General features: G+C 40.4%; 1 protein-coding gene across 1 annotated transcript; it reads left to right on the top strand.

Moving 5' to 3' along the window:
* The first annotated feature begins 627 nt into the window (after positions 1-627).
* On the top strand, positions 628-17,290 carry LOC311501615 (uncharacterized protein). The gene is made up of 11 exons (XM_084563549.1): positions 628-1,305; positions 1,806-2,099; positions 10,149-10,202; positions 10,468-10,752; positions 11,301-11,423; positions 12,073-12,357; positions 13,854-13,889; positions 14,192-14,224; positions 14,588-14,620; positions 15,306-15,386; positions 15,537-17,290. The coding sequence occupies exons 1-11, from the start codon at positions 1,251-1,253 to the stop codon at positions 15,593-15,595; spliced, it is 1,338 nt and encodes a 445-aa protein (XP_084419675.1). The 5' UTR covers positions 628-1,250; the 3' UTR covers positions 15,596-17,290.
* The last annotated feature ends 1,158 nt before the right edge of the window (positions 17,291-18,448 follow it).

Here is an 18,448-nt window from a genome sequence, read left to right as displayed (position 1 = left end):
TATACCAGAGGAAGGAGAAATCAGGAACTCTGTGAATCCTATAGACCCATTCACTTCTAAATGTGGACTAGAAGATCTTTACTTCAATCATTTCTAACAGATTTGAAAGTTTTATGTCTGAGCTGATAGATGAAGATCAGTCAGGTTTTATAACAGGCAGACAGACTCAGGATCACATTAGACGTCTCCTTCATATAATAGAGCAGATCCACAGACAGGGCCTGAGAGCAGTACTAGTGAGCCTTGGAGCTATACTATGAGACGCTGAGGTAGTGGTTCATGCAACATGAGGCAGCGCACAAACCACATTTATATGTGTAAAACAATAAAACCAGGCCAAGTCTAACATGTGGGTTGTTGTTGACTCAGCCTGGTGTCAGTTGTGATGAAGGACATGTGGTAGCGTTCCTTCTTACAGCGTGGATGCAGCAGTCTGCTGCTGAAGGAGCTGCTGAGGTCAGCTGTTGTTGTTGTTTTAATGGAGTTTCTCCTTGGTCATTTTTTACAGTGTATTTCCAGGTAGATGTCCTTCACACAGGATCTGCTGCTAACGTCTTGGTACCAGATACCACAGCACACCTTCAGGGTCTAGAGGAGTCCATGCCTCCAAGGGTCAGCACAATGTTATGAAGGTGGTCATAATGTTATGGCTGATGGGTGTATGTGTGTTGACATGTAGAGCGTCATCATGATCCTGATGAACATCAGAGCTAAAATACTGCAGTCAATGTGTCTCAGTGTGAACATGAGTATTATGGGATGTGGACAGTTGTAGTTACTGACAGTGACCACTGGAGGGCAGTGATCATCATAGTTTCTCTGTGTCCATTAAACTGACATCATGCAGTTCATCGTTTCACCACCAGAGGGAGACAAAGCTCTTCTTTTCCAGTGTGAGGCGTTTAGGGGACCATGTAAATCTTATTACTAAAATAACCTGGTTACTGTCGTCCACTAAACTACATGAGTCTCTACATGAACATCGATCAGTCGTAAATTCTCAACATGTGAGAAACACTGCAGTGACATTCAGGCCCAACGATAAAGAAAAATAACGTCTCTCACAAAGTACGAGTCGGTTCTTGTTGTTACCATGGAGACGCTGAAAAGAAACGGAGGGTTCGTAAACGTTACATGAAACCAGGAAGTGAACAGTTCTTCATCAGACTGAGACGGAGAGAAATAAACACGGTTAAAAAGTTTGATAAAACAAAGTTTAAGATGAGAATAGAATCAAGTTTGTGTTCAAAATGTTCATCTTGGTCTTTTTATTTCTTCTGGGGACAGTAGTGACGGTAAACAGCGGTAAGTCACTGTTTTATGAACCTTTGATGAGAGTCGAGGTAAAAACGAAACTAAATCATTTGAACTGTTGAAGATTTTAAAGTCATTTTAGTTTAATTTCTTGTTGTAGGTGATTCCTTTGTAGAGTTTTAGTCATGTAAACTTATTAAACTAGTGATGGAAATAGACAAATGATTCAGTAAATAAACTAAATATAAAGGAGAAGAAATAGAGACTAGATTATTAAACTAATTTATTCCATATTTTATAAATGAATTAATTCCTACAATTGTTTACTATCACTATTGTTTCATTTATTGTCATATTAATTCATTTACTGATCTTTAATTCATGTCTGATCAAATCAAATGTGTTGTGTGTTTAATCCATGTGGTGATGTGTAAACTGGACTAATTCAGGATGTCAGTGTTGTAAACTGATCATATGTGTGGTGACATTGGTCTGTATCATGCTGCTACGTAGCCTCCCTCCAAACATCACCTCATGTTTTCTGCTTCCAGATCAACCTGATGTGGAGATGTTTACAGATGACATTGATGTTGGTACAGAGATTGACAGACACATGATTGTGACATGCACAGCTAAAGGCTTCAACACAACAGACATCATCCTGAACATCAAGAAGAATCACTTTGTTCAGACTAAAGAGGACGGAGTGAAGACTTCAGGAGTTAAACCACATGAAGACATCTTCTGGAGAAGAGACCTTGTGATCATTTCTAAGTCTGACATGTCTAATTACAGCTGTGAAGTCATTCATGCTGCATCCAGTTTTCGTGTTGAGAAGGTTTGGGGTAAGAAAGTTTTAATAGTTTTTATTATTTATTGTAGTTTTTCTTTCTTTTATAATCTAGTTCTCTACATGTAGTTAGTAGATCTCTGCATTATTAGTCCTGATGTATTTTCTCTAGTTGTTAAACTCATTTTTAAATGAACAGTGAGTTAGTAACGTGTCAAAGCTGCGAGCAATGATGTTGTTCATGTTCTTGTCTGAATGTGAAGTAAACGACCGTCACACCTGGGCTGTTTAGTCCAGGTAAATCCGACTGTGGTTGGTTCAGACTAGGGCTGCAACTAACAATTATTTTAATAATCGATTAATCTGTCGATTATTTTTTCGATTAATCGATGAATCGGACAAAAAAAGCATTAATTTCCAACCCTTTATTCAAAAACAGAGCTGACAGAGCAGAAAGTGCATAAACAGGTTGCTCCTTGAACATCTCTGAGCTGTTAAAGTAATCATTTAAAAAACAAAAGCAAATGGACTAACACAAAGAACATGTATGCTTTACATCTCCCAAATATATTAAAGTGGAAATTAAGCAGTCAAATAAAACAGATGTCTATAGCACTAGTTAAATATTTAAATATACCATAAATACAAATAAAGTCAGAAATATGACCCGTTATTCAGAAAAAAGCACAAACAAGTTGCATTAATTCTAATGTTTTCAGCCTGTGCGCCGCCATCTTTGTTTTCCGAAAATGATGACGTCACGAGAATGGTTGGTGCCACGTTCTATGTTGTTTACATAGCGGCTGTCGTAGCCTCACAGTTAGCTTACTGCCTCAAATGGAAAACAAAATGGATATGGACGAATGGGATAGACCCACCAATGAGGGCAGGATCCAATTGCCTATGCCTTTGAGCCTGTTAGAGCAGTGGGAGTTTTAGTGCCCCCCACAGAGCCTCTCGTTCCTCTGCCGAGCAAGCTCGTTTCTGCGCTCTGTCTCTGCGCATAGCAGCGCCTGACGGGTCCGATTTGACAGGTCTGTCCGTGTCTCCAGCACTACAGCCACTAAAATTAAAAATTGTTGGCACAGCATCTGGCTTCAGGCGATTGGTGGGACGGTGAACAAATCTCCCATCTTCATCAAAAGCTCCCTCTTCGACGTAATCAGACTCTATTATAAGTGGTCGCTACATACTCTCTGTCCTTTTATGTTTTATTTATTTTATTTTTTGTCATTTATATTTTTGTTTTTATTACTGTATATATTTTATTTCTGTGAACACCTTGGGTCAATTACATTGCGTTTAAGTGTGCTATATAAATAAACGTAACTGAGGCGTTTCAGTTTCAGTGCAGCTAACCATCTTTGGAGCAGTTAAGGCTTTTTGACTGGAATAACGTGAAAATGAACTAATTTACCGCTCTCTTTTACCCGATAGAATTCGTTTGAACAGCCAGGGGCAATACAAAATGACCCCCCCTGTTTTTTTCCCGAAGATCTGCCATGTTTATTTGACAGTTAGCGACAAAGCTAGTAGGAAGCTAATGGCTAAAACAAACGCTAACCATTCTGATGACGTAGCGCCTGAATTTTTAAAACATGGCCGCGCCCTAGTGGCGAAAGTCGTTATCTACATGTCATTTTCCAGTGAAACTACTTGAATTTCAGCTTTAATGAAAATCCATCTATTTCCAAAAATGAAAAAGCAACCAAAAAATGATCACAGTTCTCATTGCTTCATTTCCACTTTAAATAAAGTGCACAAAAAGATGTGAGCATGTATGTATGGTCATTCAACTATCAGCTACCCTCCAGATGTGATTTAAGATTCAAGATTCAATATTTCTTTATTGTCAATTTCTCAATACGTTTGCAACATACAGAAAAATCGAAAAAACGTTTCTCTCTCTTTCTCACATAATAATAAATAAAATTAAATAAAAACCTAAATAGACCTAGAGTGGGTGAGGTTGGCAGTGAAACAGTTGCTATGTAAAACATCTGTATATAATATAAATATGATGAATAAATAGCAAATAGAAATTTCTATGTACAACAGTGCAATGTATAGTTACAGCTTGGATTTTAATTTTAATTTTTAATTTTTTTTTAAATGTGCAAAGGTGCGGTAAGTAAGTAAGTATGGTGCAGTTTGCCGTCAGAAGGCAGGTGAGGTAGAGTCCCTGTGTGATGGGTGGGTTATGGTCCGGCAGGGGGCATGAGGCGGGGGGGGGAGGGGGAGATGGGCAGAGTTCAGCACCCTGACAGCCTGATGGACGAAGCTGTTCAGCAGACTGGTGGAGCGGGCCCGGAGGCTCCGGTACCTTTTCCCCGAAGGCAGGAGACTGAAGAGGGGATGTAGGGGGTAGGAGGGGTCGCTGGCAATGCTGGTGGCTCTGCGAGTGAGGCGGGTGTGGAAAATGTCTGTGAGGGAGGGCAGGGGGGCACCGATGATCTTGCTGGCTGTGTTCACTATGAGTTGCAGGGTGTTTCGGCAGGAGGCAGTGCAGCCTCCGTACCACACAGTGATGCAGCCGGTGAGGACACTCTCAATGGTGCCCCGGTAGAAAGAACACATGCTGGAGGGCGGAACTTGTGCTCTTCGTAGATTCCGGAGAAAGTAGAGGCGTTTCTGAGCCCTCTTGGCCAGTGATGTTGTGTTATTGGTCCAGGAAAGGTCTTCTGAGATGTGCACCCCCAGGAACTTGGTGCTGCTCACCCTCTCCACAGCAGCACCTTCGATGGTCAGCGGGGGATGCTGGGGGTGACCTCTCCTGAAGTCGACAACAATCTCTTTTGTTTTCTCCACATTGAGGATGAGATTGTTGTCCTTACACCACTGCACCAGTAGGCTCACCTCTCTTCTGTAGTTGGCTTCATCGTTGTTGGTGATGAGACCCACCACAGTTGTGTCATCCGCAAACTTGATGATGTGGTTGGTGCTGTAGGTTGGAACACAGTCGTGGGTTAGCAGAGTGAAGACCATCACGCTGAGCACACACCCTTGTGGAGCTCCTGTGCTCAGCGTGATGGTCTTTGAGGTGTTGCTGCCAACCCGCATGGTTTGTGGCCTCTCTGTGAGAAAGTCCAGCACCCAGTTGCAGACGGAGGTTTTTAATCCGAGGTGGCTCAGTTTTGGTATGAGTTGCTGGAATGATTGTGTTAAATGCTGAACTAAAGTCTAAGAACAGCATTCTTACATGTGAGTTCTTTGAGTCCAGGTGGGTGAGTGCTGGGTGGAGAGCAGTGGAGATAGCGTCCTCCGTGGACCTGTTTGACCTGTACGCGAACTGGTACGGGTCATGGGAGGGAGGGAGGATGGATTTGATGTTCTGCATGACCAGCCGCTCGAAGCACTTCATGATGGTGGAGGTCAGGGCTATGGGCCGATAGTCTGTGGCTGGATGGGTTAGGGGTCTTTGGGACTGGGATTATGGTGGCGGCTTTGAAGCACTTGGGGACAACAGCTTGGCTCAGGGAGATGTTAAAGATGTCAGTGAGGACATCTTTGAGCTCCTCGGGACAGTCCCTTAGGACACGGCCTGGAATGTTGTCTGGTCCGGCTGCCTTCTGTGGGTTGATCCTGGAGAGAGTCCTCTTCACGGTGGCTGGGGGCAGACACATGACCTGTTGTGTGTGTCAAAGCGGCCGTAGACGTCATTGAGGCTGTTCAGCAGTGTGATGTCGCTCTCACAGGTCCGTGGTGGGGGTTTATAGTCTGTGATGGTTTGGATGCCACGCCAGAGAGACTGGGCGTCTCTTGTGTCGCTGAAGTGTCCAGATATTTTACTGCTGTACTGTCGTTTTGCTTCCCTGATTCCGCGTGACAGGTTGGCTCTGGCTGTTGCTAGCTCTGTGGTGTCACCAGCCCTAAAGGCTGCATCTCGAGCCCTCAGGAGCCTGTGAACCTCTCCTGTCAGCCATGGTTTCTGGTTAGCATGAACAGTGATGGTTTTTCTGTGGGTGACATCATCTATACATTTTCCAGTGTATGCTGTGACAGTCTCTGTGTACTCCTCTATGTCTGTGTGGTCATCGTGGGAAGCTGCTTGTTTGAAGACATCCCAGTCTGTTGTGTTGAAGCAGTCCCTGAGAGCGAAGGAGGCCTCCCCTGGCCACACCCGTACATCCTTTTGTGTAGGCCTGATGGTTCTCACTCTAGGTCTGTATGCTGGTCTCAGCATGATGGAGATGTGATCAGAGAGACCTAGGTGGGGGAGAGGGGATGCCTTGTATGCCCCCTTGCAGATTGTGTACACTAGATCCAGTGTGTTGACTCCTCTGGTTGGAAAGTCCACGTTGGTGAAGTTTGGGTAATGAAACCTTTAACATGCATTGAGACATGCCCCAACTTCCTCCATCCAATGTGCCATGTATAGTCTTGTAATGCATTTCAATGGAATTAAATGGCTTTGAAACACATCGCTGTAGACCACTATAGAGCTCCAGGCGTCACCTGTTTTTTTTTTTTGTTGACACCGCCATATTGGCAGGAAAACTGAGGAAAAATTTATAGCACACCTATTTTCGAGCATTGAAACAGCCGGTGGGGGGGTCCCACACGTGACTTTATGATGATGAAGCAGCAGAATCGGTAGAATCTGCAGTTCGCCTGATAAGTATTGTTCAGCATGTTTCAGCTATTCAACAAAATCATTTCGTTCAAACTGTAACAGCCAGAGTATTACGTGGAGCAGTACCAGTTTACGCCACACGGCGGCGCCTCCTTTGTTTTCATCGCTTAGTTCAGCAGGTGTCACGCTTGTTGCATCTGTCTCTTTTTTTTTGACTTCCTCCATCTCCGTAATGTGGACGCTGGTGAAGGCTCCAATCCACCAACGTTTTATTATCTGTTATTATAGTGTTCTGTAATGAGCCGTGAGACCTGCTTTATATGGTTCTATTTAATAAATGTATTGAGCTGAAATCCCTCTACTTCGTCTCCTGCCTGCTACTTCATGTTGAAGCATACTCCTAGCAGACGTGCCCACTGCGCAAAGACACGTTCAAATAACGTCTTTTCAACGTCGTTTTTGCACGTCGAAGTTTGGTCCTCTGAAGGTGCAGACTGTTACAACAGACGACGTCTTTTCCCGACATCGAGTGAACGTCCGTTACTGACGTCCACAGGACCTCTGTATAGGAGCCAGTTGTAGTCCAAATGTGGTCTTCTAGACGTCATTTCTACGTTAAACTTAAACTCATTTTAGACTACAGTCTGGTCTACAATAAATCACAATCCAATCCCGACAGTTTTTTCCCCAATCTTTATTGCAAACGTCAGTTTTAGGCAGCATAAAATGCAGTACAATTTGTGAAAAAGTGGTAAAATACAATAAATAAAATTGCCTTCGGTCTGTGAATAAAAATGTAACAATACAAATATAATACAAATAGAACAATATATACAGTATAATAATAAAAATAAAAGTAAAAAAAAGTGCCCTTATGAAGTCCTCAGTTGCCCGATTATCAAACAGGATGACTCCATCTTGTAGAAAAAGACAAATGATTAGCGATCGAAACGGCAGTTAACACCGCCAGCTTTTTTAGAATGCATATTGCCGGAAAAAAAACAACAAGAACAGTTATCCCAACAATGGCGGCCAGCCAAAGTCTCACACAGGAATAACTACTATCGCTCTGATAATGATAGCGACCGAACAACTGTTGTTTGCAGTGTTCCCTGCAAACATTTCGACGTCTAATAAACGCTTTAATGTGTACAATTGTTCACGTTAAAGCGTCTGTAAACGTTAGCACGGTGGTTGTGTTCAAAAGCTAACGAGCTGATGGGAAAAGATGCAATGCTAACTGTAGCAACAACTGTTTAGATTAATACGACAAAGCTAAAACTGCAAACACTATAAATGAACATAAAGTTAACTAGGCAGTATGGGTTGACCGAACTTACCTGCAATTTAGTGAACGATGATCAGCTGTAGTAGAGGTCGTAGCCTACGGTGCAGACTCGGCCATTGCTTCCACAGAAGAGGAACACCTGGGCCAATCAGAGTGGCTCTTACGGTGTATGTGATGACACAATGCCTCAGCCAGTTAGAGTCGCGAATTCGCACATATTTCGCCCGATATGACTGTGGCGCAGAACTCAGTTAAATTTAGCCAGACTACGGTCCAGAGACCCTTAAACAAACTAGTAGGAAAAATACGAAAATGTAATAGGCTATCATGTACAATAAATAAATAATAAATATTTTTAATCTCAAATCAACAATCAACAATGAATATGAATATGAATATAAATTATTAATCATTTATATTGATTAATCATGTTGATAACAACAAGTTTGATATTTATCTTAAATAAAAAAAATACATTTGTCAATTTCCTGCACCTGTCTTAGACGTCCATATGACCTCCAGAAAAGTTATCTAGTCTGACGATCTAATGTTGAACGGCATATTGACGTCTAAATGGGGTCATGGTTAGACGTCCAAATAGCGGACGTAGTTTGCACGTCGTGTAGACGTTCAGAATTGGTCATGGACCGACGGACGCAATATAGACCTGATCTGCACGTCAATCAGACGTCTAATGTTTAGTGGGTGGCTAAGCTTCTCTCCAACTCCACCTTACAAAGCCAGCAATCATTAAACTTACATCTTGTCCATTTCCCAAGTTGACAACGAGGTTCATGTGACAGGAGAAGTCTGGAATCCAAAAGGCATAAATACATATCGCTAACAAACGCTACGTGACGAAAAAATCTCCCCGCTTGGCCTGCGCCGTACGACCGTACCATACCCGGTGCAGCAACACATTAGGCGCGTTTGACTTCATCTGTGCAGATCTGACTTGACGTGATGCATGCTGTTCTACCCAGCATGCATCACGTCAAGTCAGATCTGCACAGATCTGCATGAATTCGAACGCGCCTATAACAAACCGGGCTGATTCCACTTCCAGGTCTCATTTGTAGTTTAATTTCGGCGTCCTGCACCTTGGATGACTTGGTTGTACTGATTTCTCCACCTCCGCCATGTTTCAGAACAACGTTAGGGTCTCTCCGATGGTCTTTCCTCTACGTCAGCTCCGCGCTCAACTCAACTTTTCTTTTTTTTTTATACAACAAACATCTCCGTGGCATAATAATCGTGCGACACAACGAATCGATAATGAAATTCGTTGCCAACTCTTTTAATAATCGGATTTTATCGATTTTATCGATTCGTTGTTGCAGCCCTAGTTCAGACCTCATATTAACATCTGGTTCAGGTGTGAACACTGATCTGGTCTCAGTCCAAATGTGGAAAAGACCACCCACACAGCAGGGCTGATCTGTGGAAGAGGAGTTTAACGCATTCATTCAAGAATTCATTCAGAATTTTAAATTATTCTTTATATTCTGGATCATGCTAACCTGGAAGCTGTAAAATGTAAAGTTTATCTGGAGTCTCTCTGTTGGGAACTGATTCTATTCCTGCAAAGATCTGCTGGGCCAATCAGATCATTTGGGGGCGGGGCTTAATGTGGTGATGGACATGAGAATAACAGTAGTCATAGAGGTGGAGATGAATTAGTTTAAATGTCTCTGATTGGTTGGAGGACTATCCAGGTGATGCAGAGAGATTTTTTGAAACCTCATCATGATGATAATCCAGATGTCACCAGACTCTGATTCAGATTAAAACTGAGTCTGACTACATCAGGCTTTAGTTTCATGGAGCGCTGCAGTAAATCTTCTCTACAGCTTCATATTGTTTAAAGAACTTAGTTTCTCTCCAGGAGATGATTACGTCTAAACCATGTGACTCTGTTGAAGATGAATAGTTGGTATTTACATGTGACAACTCTGTGTCTTCAGAGACTCAACGAGGAGAAACATTAGTTAGAAGGAAACACTGGTTTTAGGAATTTACAGATTCTGACCTGGTAGAAAATCAGAATCTGTTTTGAGGTTTCACATCGTTTATTCTCAGATGAGACTTTTTCTTTAACGTCACATGTTTCTCACTGAACAAATGACTAAATATGTTGTTTAGTGACTTTTCTGTGACTTTCCATCCACATTATTTCAGTGACAGATCGGGATTGTGTTGAAAGACTGAACATGAAACTAATGTGAATGTTTTCTGTGTTTTAGATCCTAAAACTGGTGGAAGAGGACGGATCATTTCATCTGAGTTTATAGACACATGTAAGACATGAGAATATAATATATAGAATTGATTGACAATGGTCTACAGTCCCTTAGCCAATCAGGACACAGAAAACAATGCGCTGTAAAAAAAAAAAAAAAAAAAAAAGCATGCAAAATTGCACTAAAAAAAATCTGCGAAACTGCGAGGCCGCGAAAGGTGAACCGCGTTATAGCGGGACAACTGTATGTGTGGTGACATTGGTCTGTATCATGCTGCTACGTAGCCTCCCTCCAAACATCACCTCATGTTTTCTGCTTCCAGCTCCTCCTGATGTGGAGATGATTACAGATAGCTCTACAGTTCAGACCAACGTCATTTTGATGTGTCTGGCCTCAGGCTTCTACCCAAACAACATCACTCTGAATATCAGGAGGAACGGACGTATTCTAACCAGAGAGGACGGAGTGGTGACCTCAGGTGTTCGTTCAATTGAAGGCGACACCTTCCAGAGAAGAGACTATGTGAAGATTTTAAAGTCAGACAAGTCTGATTACAGCTGTGAAGTCATTCATGATGCATCTGGTTCACGTGTTGAGAAGGTTTGGGGTAAGAAAGTTTAATAGTTTTATTCATTTTATTCTGATGTTTGTCCAACAGATCTCTGCATTCTTAGTTTTCTGATGACAGAGATGTCAAAATGATTTAGTGTAGTTTTCTAGACTCTGGTTGGATTCAGAGTTGATTTGTATCAGAGCTGCTAACAGTGTCGTCTCTACAAGTGTTTGTCTAAAGAAATGTGAAGAAAATGACTGAAGACTGGAGCTGAAATGTCCACATTATTTCAGAGGGCTGCAGTGACTGGTCTCTAATGATTGAAACGTTTCTGAGACTCAGTTGAGTTCATCTGAAATAGTTGTGGTTGAATTGAAGTCAGTCAGACGATTGTAACCAAGAGAACAGGTAGAAGTTGTCTTCACATAGTCTCATCTGAGAATACTCTGACACACTGGTTTAGTTTTTAACATCACATGTTTCTCTCCTTCACTAACCACTGATTTCACTTTGTTTAGTCATTAAATTGAATCTTTGCTGAGACTTTACATCCACATTTCAGTAACACACACAAACTGATGTCAATGTTTTCTTTCTTTTAGATCATCGTCTTCCTCCTGACTCTGATGAAAGTGGAAACAACACTGGCATCATCATTGGTGCAGTGGTAGGAGTCCTGGGTCTGGTTGTGGTGCTGATGGTTTTGTTCAGAAGATTCATTCCTGGTAGGTAGAGTGTTGTGTGTCTTCAGTGTGTTCAACAACATCAATGATTGTAGGTCCTGTAATCCAGAGTTGTCTGTAGTGTATTTACACCAAGATTACACAGTATCTGTTCAGCCAGAAGAACAATGGAGTGTGTCTGTTATCAGAGCTCTGTTATTATTGGACTGTGGAAAAGTAGAAGTCCTTCTAATACAATAACTTCTACCATCAATCATCACTTCATTCACTATGTGTTTATTTACAACAATCATTACCTCAGGTAACTCCTTTATTTTCTTCAGTGTGTTTCTGTTGGTGTCTGTTCAGGACTGATTTAAAACATGTGGCTGATGTTATTCTGAATATGGAGGAAATGTGTCTGACACCATTAAATGTTGTCTGTGTTCATTTTATTTACATCTAGAAAAACTTCACTAAAAACAGGAAAGTGTAAACTGTTTTTTTTTTAAGTCAGATCAACTCTCTCTGTACCAATCAACTGAAAACCTCCTCATTATGTCTCTTCAGCTAAAACAAGGAGTCTGAGACTGATTCAGTTTATCATGAGGATGTCAGTGTTGTAAACTGATCATATGTGTGGTGACATTGGTCTGTATCATGCTGCTACGTAGCCTCCCTCCAAACATCACCTCATGTTTTCTGTTTACAGCTAAACCTGATGTGGAGACGTTTACAATGAACTGTAAAGATCACAACAACGTCTTTTTGACGTGTCTGGCCTCAGGGTTCTACCCAAAAGACATCATCGTGAATATCAAGAGGAACGGACTTATTCTGACCAGAGAGGACGGGGTGGTGACCTCAGGCGTTCGTCCAAATGGAGGCAACACCTTCCATAGAATAGACTATGTGGAGATTTTAAAGTCAGAAATGTCTGATTACAGCTGTGAAGTCAGTCATGCTGCATCACATTTTCATGTTGAGAAGGTTTGGGGTAAGAAAGTTTAATAGTTTTTATTATCTGTCTCAGTCTTTCCTTTAAAATCATTTTAAATGTTCTTTGTCTACAGCTAGTCCTTCAGATCTCTACATTATTAGTTTTCTTATCAAACCTCAGATGTGAAACATTAGTTCATTCTAGTTGTTTGGACTAATGTTGGATTTAAGTGTCAGTTTGTATTAGAGCTACTAGCAGTGTTATCTGTGGAACAATATTTATGTTGTTATCTAAAGAAATGTGAAGAAACTGTAGTGGTAGGAGTCCTGGTCCTGGTTCTAGTTCTGGTTGTGGTGCTAGTGGTGTTTTTGTAGATAAGATGAATTCTTGGTAGGTACACTCAAAGAAGTGAAACATCACATTTACTTAATATAGTTATGGCAACCGGTCCCACGAAACAAGGCTGAATAAATGGGAAGAATACTAGAAAACTAATTATTACTACATGCTTTTAAGCAAATCCCACCAAACCGTCTTAATTAAATACTACTCAACGCGGTTATGTTGAATTTACTCAACGCACTTATGTTGAAGTTACTCGACACAAACGAGTTGTATTTATGTTGTAGTGTTTTGTTGATTGTAACATAAACATTAAGTGTAAACCTAGTATATACAGTCAATGGTGTAAACTACCGGAGGTAGAGCGGGTTAGTGGTACATTGAAAAACAACAGTCTTTCGTTAGTGAAGCAAGGGTTCGATTCCCAGTGATTGCTTTTTATGTTTTTTATTGTAATATGTATATAATTTATTTATTATCAGCTTTAAACCACATATCCATGGGGTGTAGTCGAACAGGAATGTGCATGGCAAATCAACTCCCATACAAGAATGAACCAAGACACGTCTCGATTATACTGCATTTTATTCTCCACTATGTCCTAACAGAGCACTACGTCACTGAAGCTTTGAGTAATGAACCTTTTTTTGAATCACGTGTCGAGGCCATCACTACGTATATATGTCTATGGGCGCTGTATGGGCGCGTCTTCCAAGGCGTCCTCAGCCACACTGCGCATGTGCAAGAAAGTACGGAAACCGCGTTGGGACATTTTAATGCCTGCAGTGTGTTTTAAATAACTTGATTACGTAGATTCAATTCAGCACAATTTTGTAATCCCAAAACCTTTTTGTATTACATTAATGCAATGAAACTCTCTTGATTTATTTTTCAAAAGTGGAATTATTCAATAGTTTCACCTTACAAAAATGATGTAATGCGAACAACATCCATGTTTCACTTCTTAGAGTGTAGAGTGTTGTGTGTCATCAGTGTGTTCAACAACATCAATGATTGTAGGTCCTGTAATCCAGAGTTGTCTGTAGTGTATTTACACCAAGATTACACAGTATCTGTTCAGCCAGAAGAACAATGGAGTGTGTCTGTTATCAGAGCTCTGTTATTATTGGACTGTGGACAAGTAGAAGTCCTTCTAATACAATAACTTCTACCATCAATCATCACTTCATTCACTATGTGTTTATTTACAGGAACTGCTGACAGACACAAAACAACCAAAGCCTCAGGTAACTCCTTTATTATCTTCAGTGTGTTTCTGTTGGTGTCTGTTCATAACTGATTTAAAACATGTGGCTGATGTTATTCTGGATTGACATTTAGTGAAATGCTCTGAAGTTGATGTTTCTATCATCAGATATCCAACACTGAATGTGTTCTGAGATTTACTGACAATAAAATACTGAATGCTGACCTGATCCTTGAAGTTAGTCCTGCACAGGCTGCAGCGTTTTACAATGAACTTCACAGACTATTGTAGAAACATGAGACTGGAGGAAATAACACGCTTCATCTTCATCTTTATTTACAGGGGCACCACTGCAGACGGCAGCTCGTCCACCAGGTCAGTGTTTTATTTCCCTGTTATATATTCTGTTGAAGTTCTGAATTATTTTATAACTGACATTTTATTAATCCATCTACAGTCCTGTAAATGTTACCATGTGATGTTCAGAACCAGAGTTAGCTTCAAGCTAATTACCATCTTTGCTTTAAAATGACTGAATTGATTTTAAGTTTATTAAATAAAGAATAAAAATGGCAGTAAAGCACTGAATAAAATATCTGATTTCTGTTATGTAATCACTACAAAACATGAAATAAATGAAAAAAATAAACATAGAAATCTCTAATAGTTTGTGTGTGTGTGTGTGTGTGTGTGTGTGTGTGTGTGTGTGTGTGTGTGTGTGTGTGTGTGTGTGTGTAGGCAGTAACAACCTGACCTCACCTCTCCTGAATGGTAAGTGTGTTCCTCAGTAAAGATCTATGAGGATGAGGAGGATTGATTTGATTGTGTCTTGATCTAAAATGGATGAAATGAGAGAATATTTCTCCAGGATCATTTTCATGGTCGTCCAGGACTCTACGTTCATGTTGGAGAAGATGTTTCAGCTTTTTCCAGACGTTACAACCAGAGCTGTTGTCGTCTTTCTTCATGAAATGAAGCCAAGTTTCTGACATGTTCTTTCTCTGCCGTGACTCCTTCTTGTTCCAAGTTTCCAGCTCTAGATCTGCATGAGTTTGACGACATTGTTTTGGTTCCAACTGTCAGAAAAATGAAAAGAAGTGAAAAAGATTGGAGGCAGAAGATTGAGATGAAAACAGATGGTAGCATTTAGTTCTTAATAGTTCCTGGATGTGTGTGTTTAGATGATAACACTGGAGATCCAATCAACATGAAGTCATCTACTGTCTACACATGTGATGCAGTAGTTTTTATTACATGCTTCAGTTTTAGTCTGTGCAGTGAAACATCAATGTAGAAAGTGACTTCATTCAACTATAGATAGTTTCTGTGTCATGACAGACAGACAGACTCATGGCAGACTGACCTGTGTTGTCTTTAGCTTCTGGTGAACCCTCAGTGAAAGAAGAGATGAGCTGGAAAGACATTTTAGTCAAACTTCATTTTAATTTCTTTACAGGAAAAACAGAGGCCCAGTCGTCTCTGATCACAAACAACACCTCTGCTTCAGGACGCTCCTCGTCTTATGTCCCTGTCTCTGGTAAGTCTCAGTGTTCGTTTCATAATCTGAATGAATCTGTTTTAATGAAAGATAAATGAACATTTACTGAAGAAGACACAAGAAAACTATCTGACCTCCATGTTTTATTATAACTCTACATATAAATAACTCTGATGTTTATTCCTGTAGTCAATGACGGCACAACCAACAACGCTGAGGCTGAGAATCTCGTGGAGTCTGAAGTCTGAAGTGTACAGAAATATTTCATCAGAAACATCAGATCCATGTATCAGTGAGCAGGAGACTGAAACTAAGAGGAATGGAAATGAAAACTAAAGCTCTTTGTAGCTTAGAAAACTGATGAATCAACAGTAATCAAGGATTTTCACAGAAGCTTTTAACTGAATTAAAATCTAGAGAAATATTGTAGATGCACTGAAAGAAGAACAATGTGAACAGAAAGAGTTTAAAGTGGATTATTGAGCAGTTTGATGTTAAAAGAAGCTTTTAGCTGCACTCAGGACTTTCTACAGTATGTGTGGTGTTGCTAGGAAACCATTTAAACTCTTAGTACTAGGACGGCCTGTGGTGTGTTAGCTGCACATCTACACCATGCACACAGCTCCAGTGGGAAGAGTTGACTTGTGCCTCATGTCTTTGACAAACTAAGGAGTTTACAGTCATAGAATCAGAAGAGCAACTACAATCAGCATTACTATGAGACCAGCAACAAGCAATATCAATATTTATGGAGCTCAGGGTTGAAGCCTCGTAGCGCTCCACTGATTCAGACAAAACATTACGCTGCCAAAGATTATTATTAAGATTTATTAAATGAACTGACTGCAACTGCTGCCACATTATGTCTGGAACACACTGAGCTATGGCTTTAGCCAAAAGGAGCTTCATGTTCTGGTCACTACCTCCAATATCCAATAAGAGTCTGTGTTGAAGTCAAGTTCCTTTAGCTCATCAGTTGGAAGCAGTTGTTCAGACGACTGGTGCTACTTCACAGGGAAACTTTAAAGCCTCAACAAACCAGTGTCCAGAAAAGATCTGATCCACAAAGTCATGTGACAATGTTCTTTGGTCCTCACCATGATATTCAGAAAGATTTAGCCTCAATGAAAAATAAAGACTTGATGAATTTTGACCAAACTGATCAAATCAGGAGCAGAAACATTGAAACTGTTACAGAAATCTATCAAATATAGTTAATGGAAAATCTGGAAACCAAGGTGTGAACTTTTGTTTTCCATGTTGAAAGGGACCTTCTTTATTGTTGAAATCTTGAATTTCAGATCACTGGATTTTTATTTTCATTTAAATGTTATTCTTATGTTCACAGACTGTGACTTTATTACAGTTAAACTAAACTGTCTCTCTCAGGACATATGAAGGAACAAAAAAGAAACGTCTTGTACCCGTTATGTGAGATATTATGTGATGACATGGATTGTGAGGTAGAAGTTACAAATATATGAACTACTTGAGGGTTCTGTCTAAAGTGTTTGTGTGTGTTTAAATATACATGAAGCTGTAAAATAAATGTCCATCAGTGATCCAGAGTGTATTTCCTTCTGTTCTAATCTGGTCTTGGTCCAGTCCACTTCATCTCCTAACACAGATGTAAGGTTGGGAACCTTCTGGCAGTAAACAGCTGTTTTAACTGAGTCTGTTCTTCTTCTGGTTTCATATATCACATGTACACAGATAAAATAATACTGTGTATAACTGTGTCACTAAGTGAGGGAAGTAATATTAAATTAATTAATAGATGTGGACGGTTGTCCTTTTTACAGTCTGTCTCCTCAGACATAAGACATTATTTATTGAATCCACGTATGGGACGTTTCCTTGTCACAGAAATCTACAAAAACCAATCAGGAGGGACTTCTGGTTTGGACATGGAGCAGTAGGCTGGGTCAGAGCTCTGCATAGTCTAAGGCAGGGGGTCAAACTCAAATACACAGTGGGCCAACATTTAAAACCTGGACAAAGTCGTGGGCCAACGTTGATATTTACTGAAAAAACTCTTCCTCCAGATAAAACAATGAACCTTTTCATATGGACCTAAACTAGTTTTACTGAAACATTGAATATGGAACAAGCAAAGCTTCATACTATCCAATATATCATTTAATATTTAACACATATATAAAATCAAATTTCAAATAAAAACACATCAATGGCATTTACTTCTTAAATAAAGTTTAAATAAAAATCGTATGCCTCTATTTTTATTTGAGCCGTGTGATTTAAAATTCGACAGTGACCTTTTTTCCCACAGGTTAATAATGAAGTGAAAACTAAAATAAAAAAAATAAACCAATGAACTAATAATATCCTTCAATGAACGTTGAACCATTCAAGCATAAAACTAGCCTTTACAGCTGCCTCACTTTGTCAGATGGATTTGTTGAACATAGTCTGTCGTGAAACCAAACTTCTTTTCATCTCTTCTACTTTCTGGTGTTTTTGAGTCGTGTCCAGCTCCTTGTACTTGTGGTGGTGTTTGGTTTCATAGTGTGGTCTAATGTTGTCCTCGGTTAGAGCCACGTTGGCTCCTCATACAAGACAAACAGGTCTGTCTTTTATAGATTTAAACAGATATTCTGTCTCCCACCTGTCCACAAAGCTCCTGGGTTCTGCCTTTCTGTTTTTTGGGAGGGGTAGCATGAGGACGCTGTGACTACTGTCAACAGAGGAGAGGGTACTTACAGGTCCTGTCCTGATTGATGCACCAAAACACAAGCAGAGCATTCTGGGATTTGTCAATGATACATGCGCTGTATAATACCGGCACACCAGCTCTAGTAGTCATCTGGTTGGACCCCTATGGTCTAAGGTAAAATAACTGGAGCTAGAAATCATGTTGTCTGTAACGTGAAAGGAGCAAAGTTGGAATGGGAAGGAAAAGTCGACTCAGACTAAAAACACAACGACAGACGAAACGGAGGAAGCGTTAGTTAACCGTCACATGAAGAAGGAGATGTCAGCCATGAAACACCACACCTGGATCTAGAAACTATCAGCAAGGAGATACGGGATTTAAAAACAGAAATAAAAGACTTGGATGATTTTAAACTAGATAGAAACCA

Source organism: Chelon labrosus, assembly GCF_963514085.1.
Source record: "Chelon labrosus genome assembly, chromosome: 16".
Classification (NCBI taxonomy): domain Eukaryota; kingdom Metazoa; phylum Chordata; class Actinopteri; order Mugiliformes; family Mugilidae; genus Chelon; species Chelon labrosus.
Note: the sequence above shows the minus strand (reverse complement) of the source record. Positions and strands in the feature narration are given on the sequence as shown.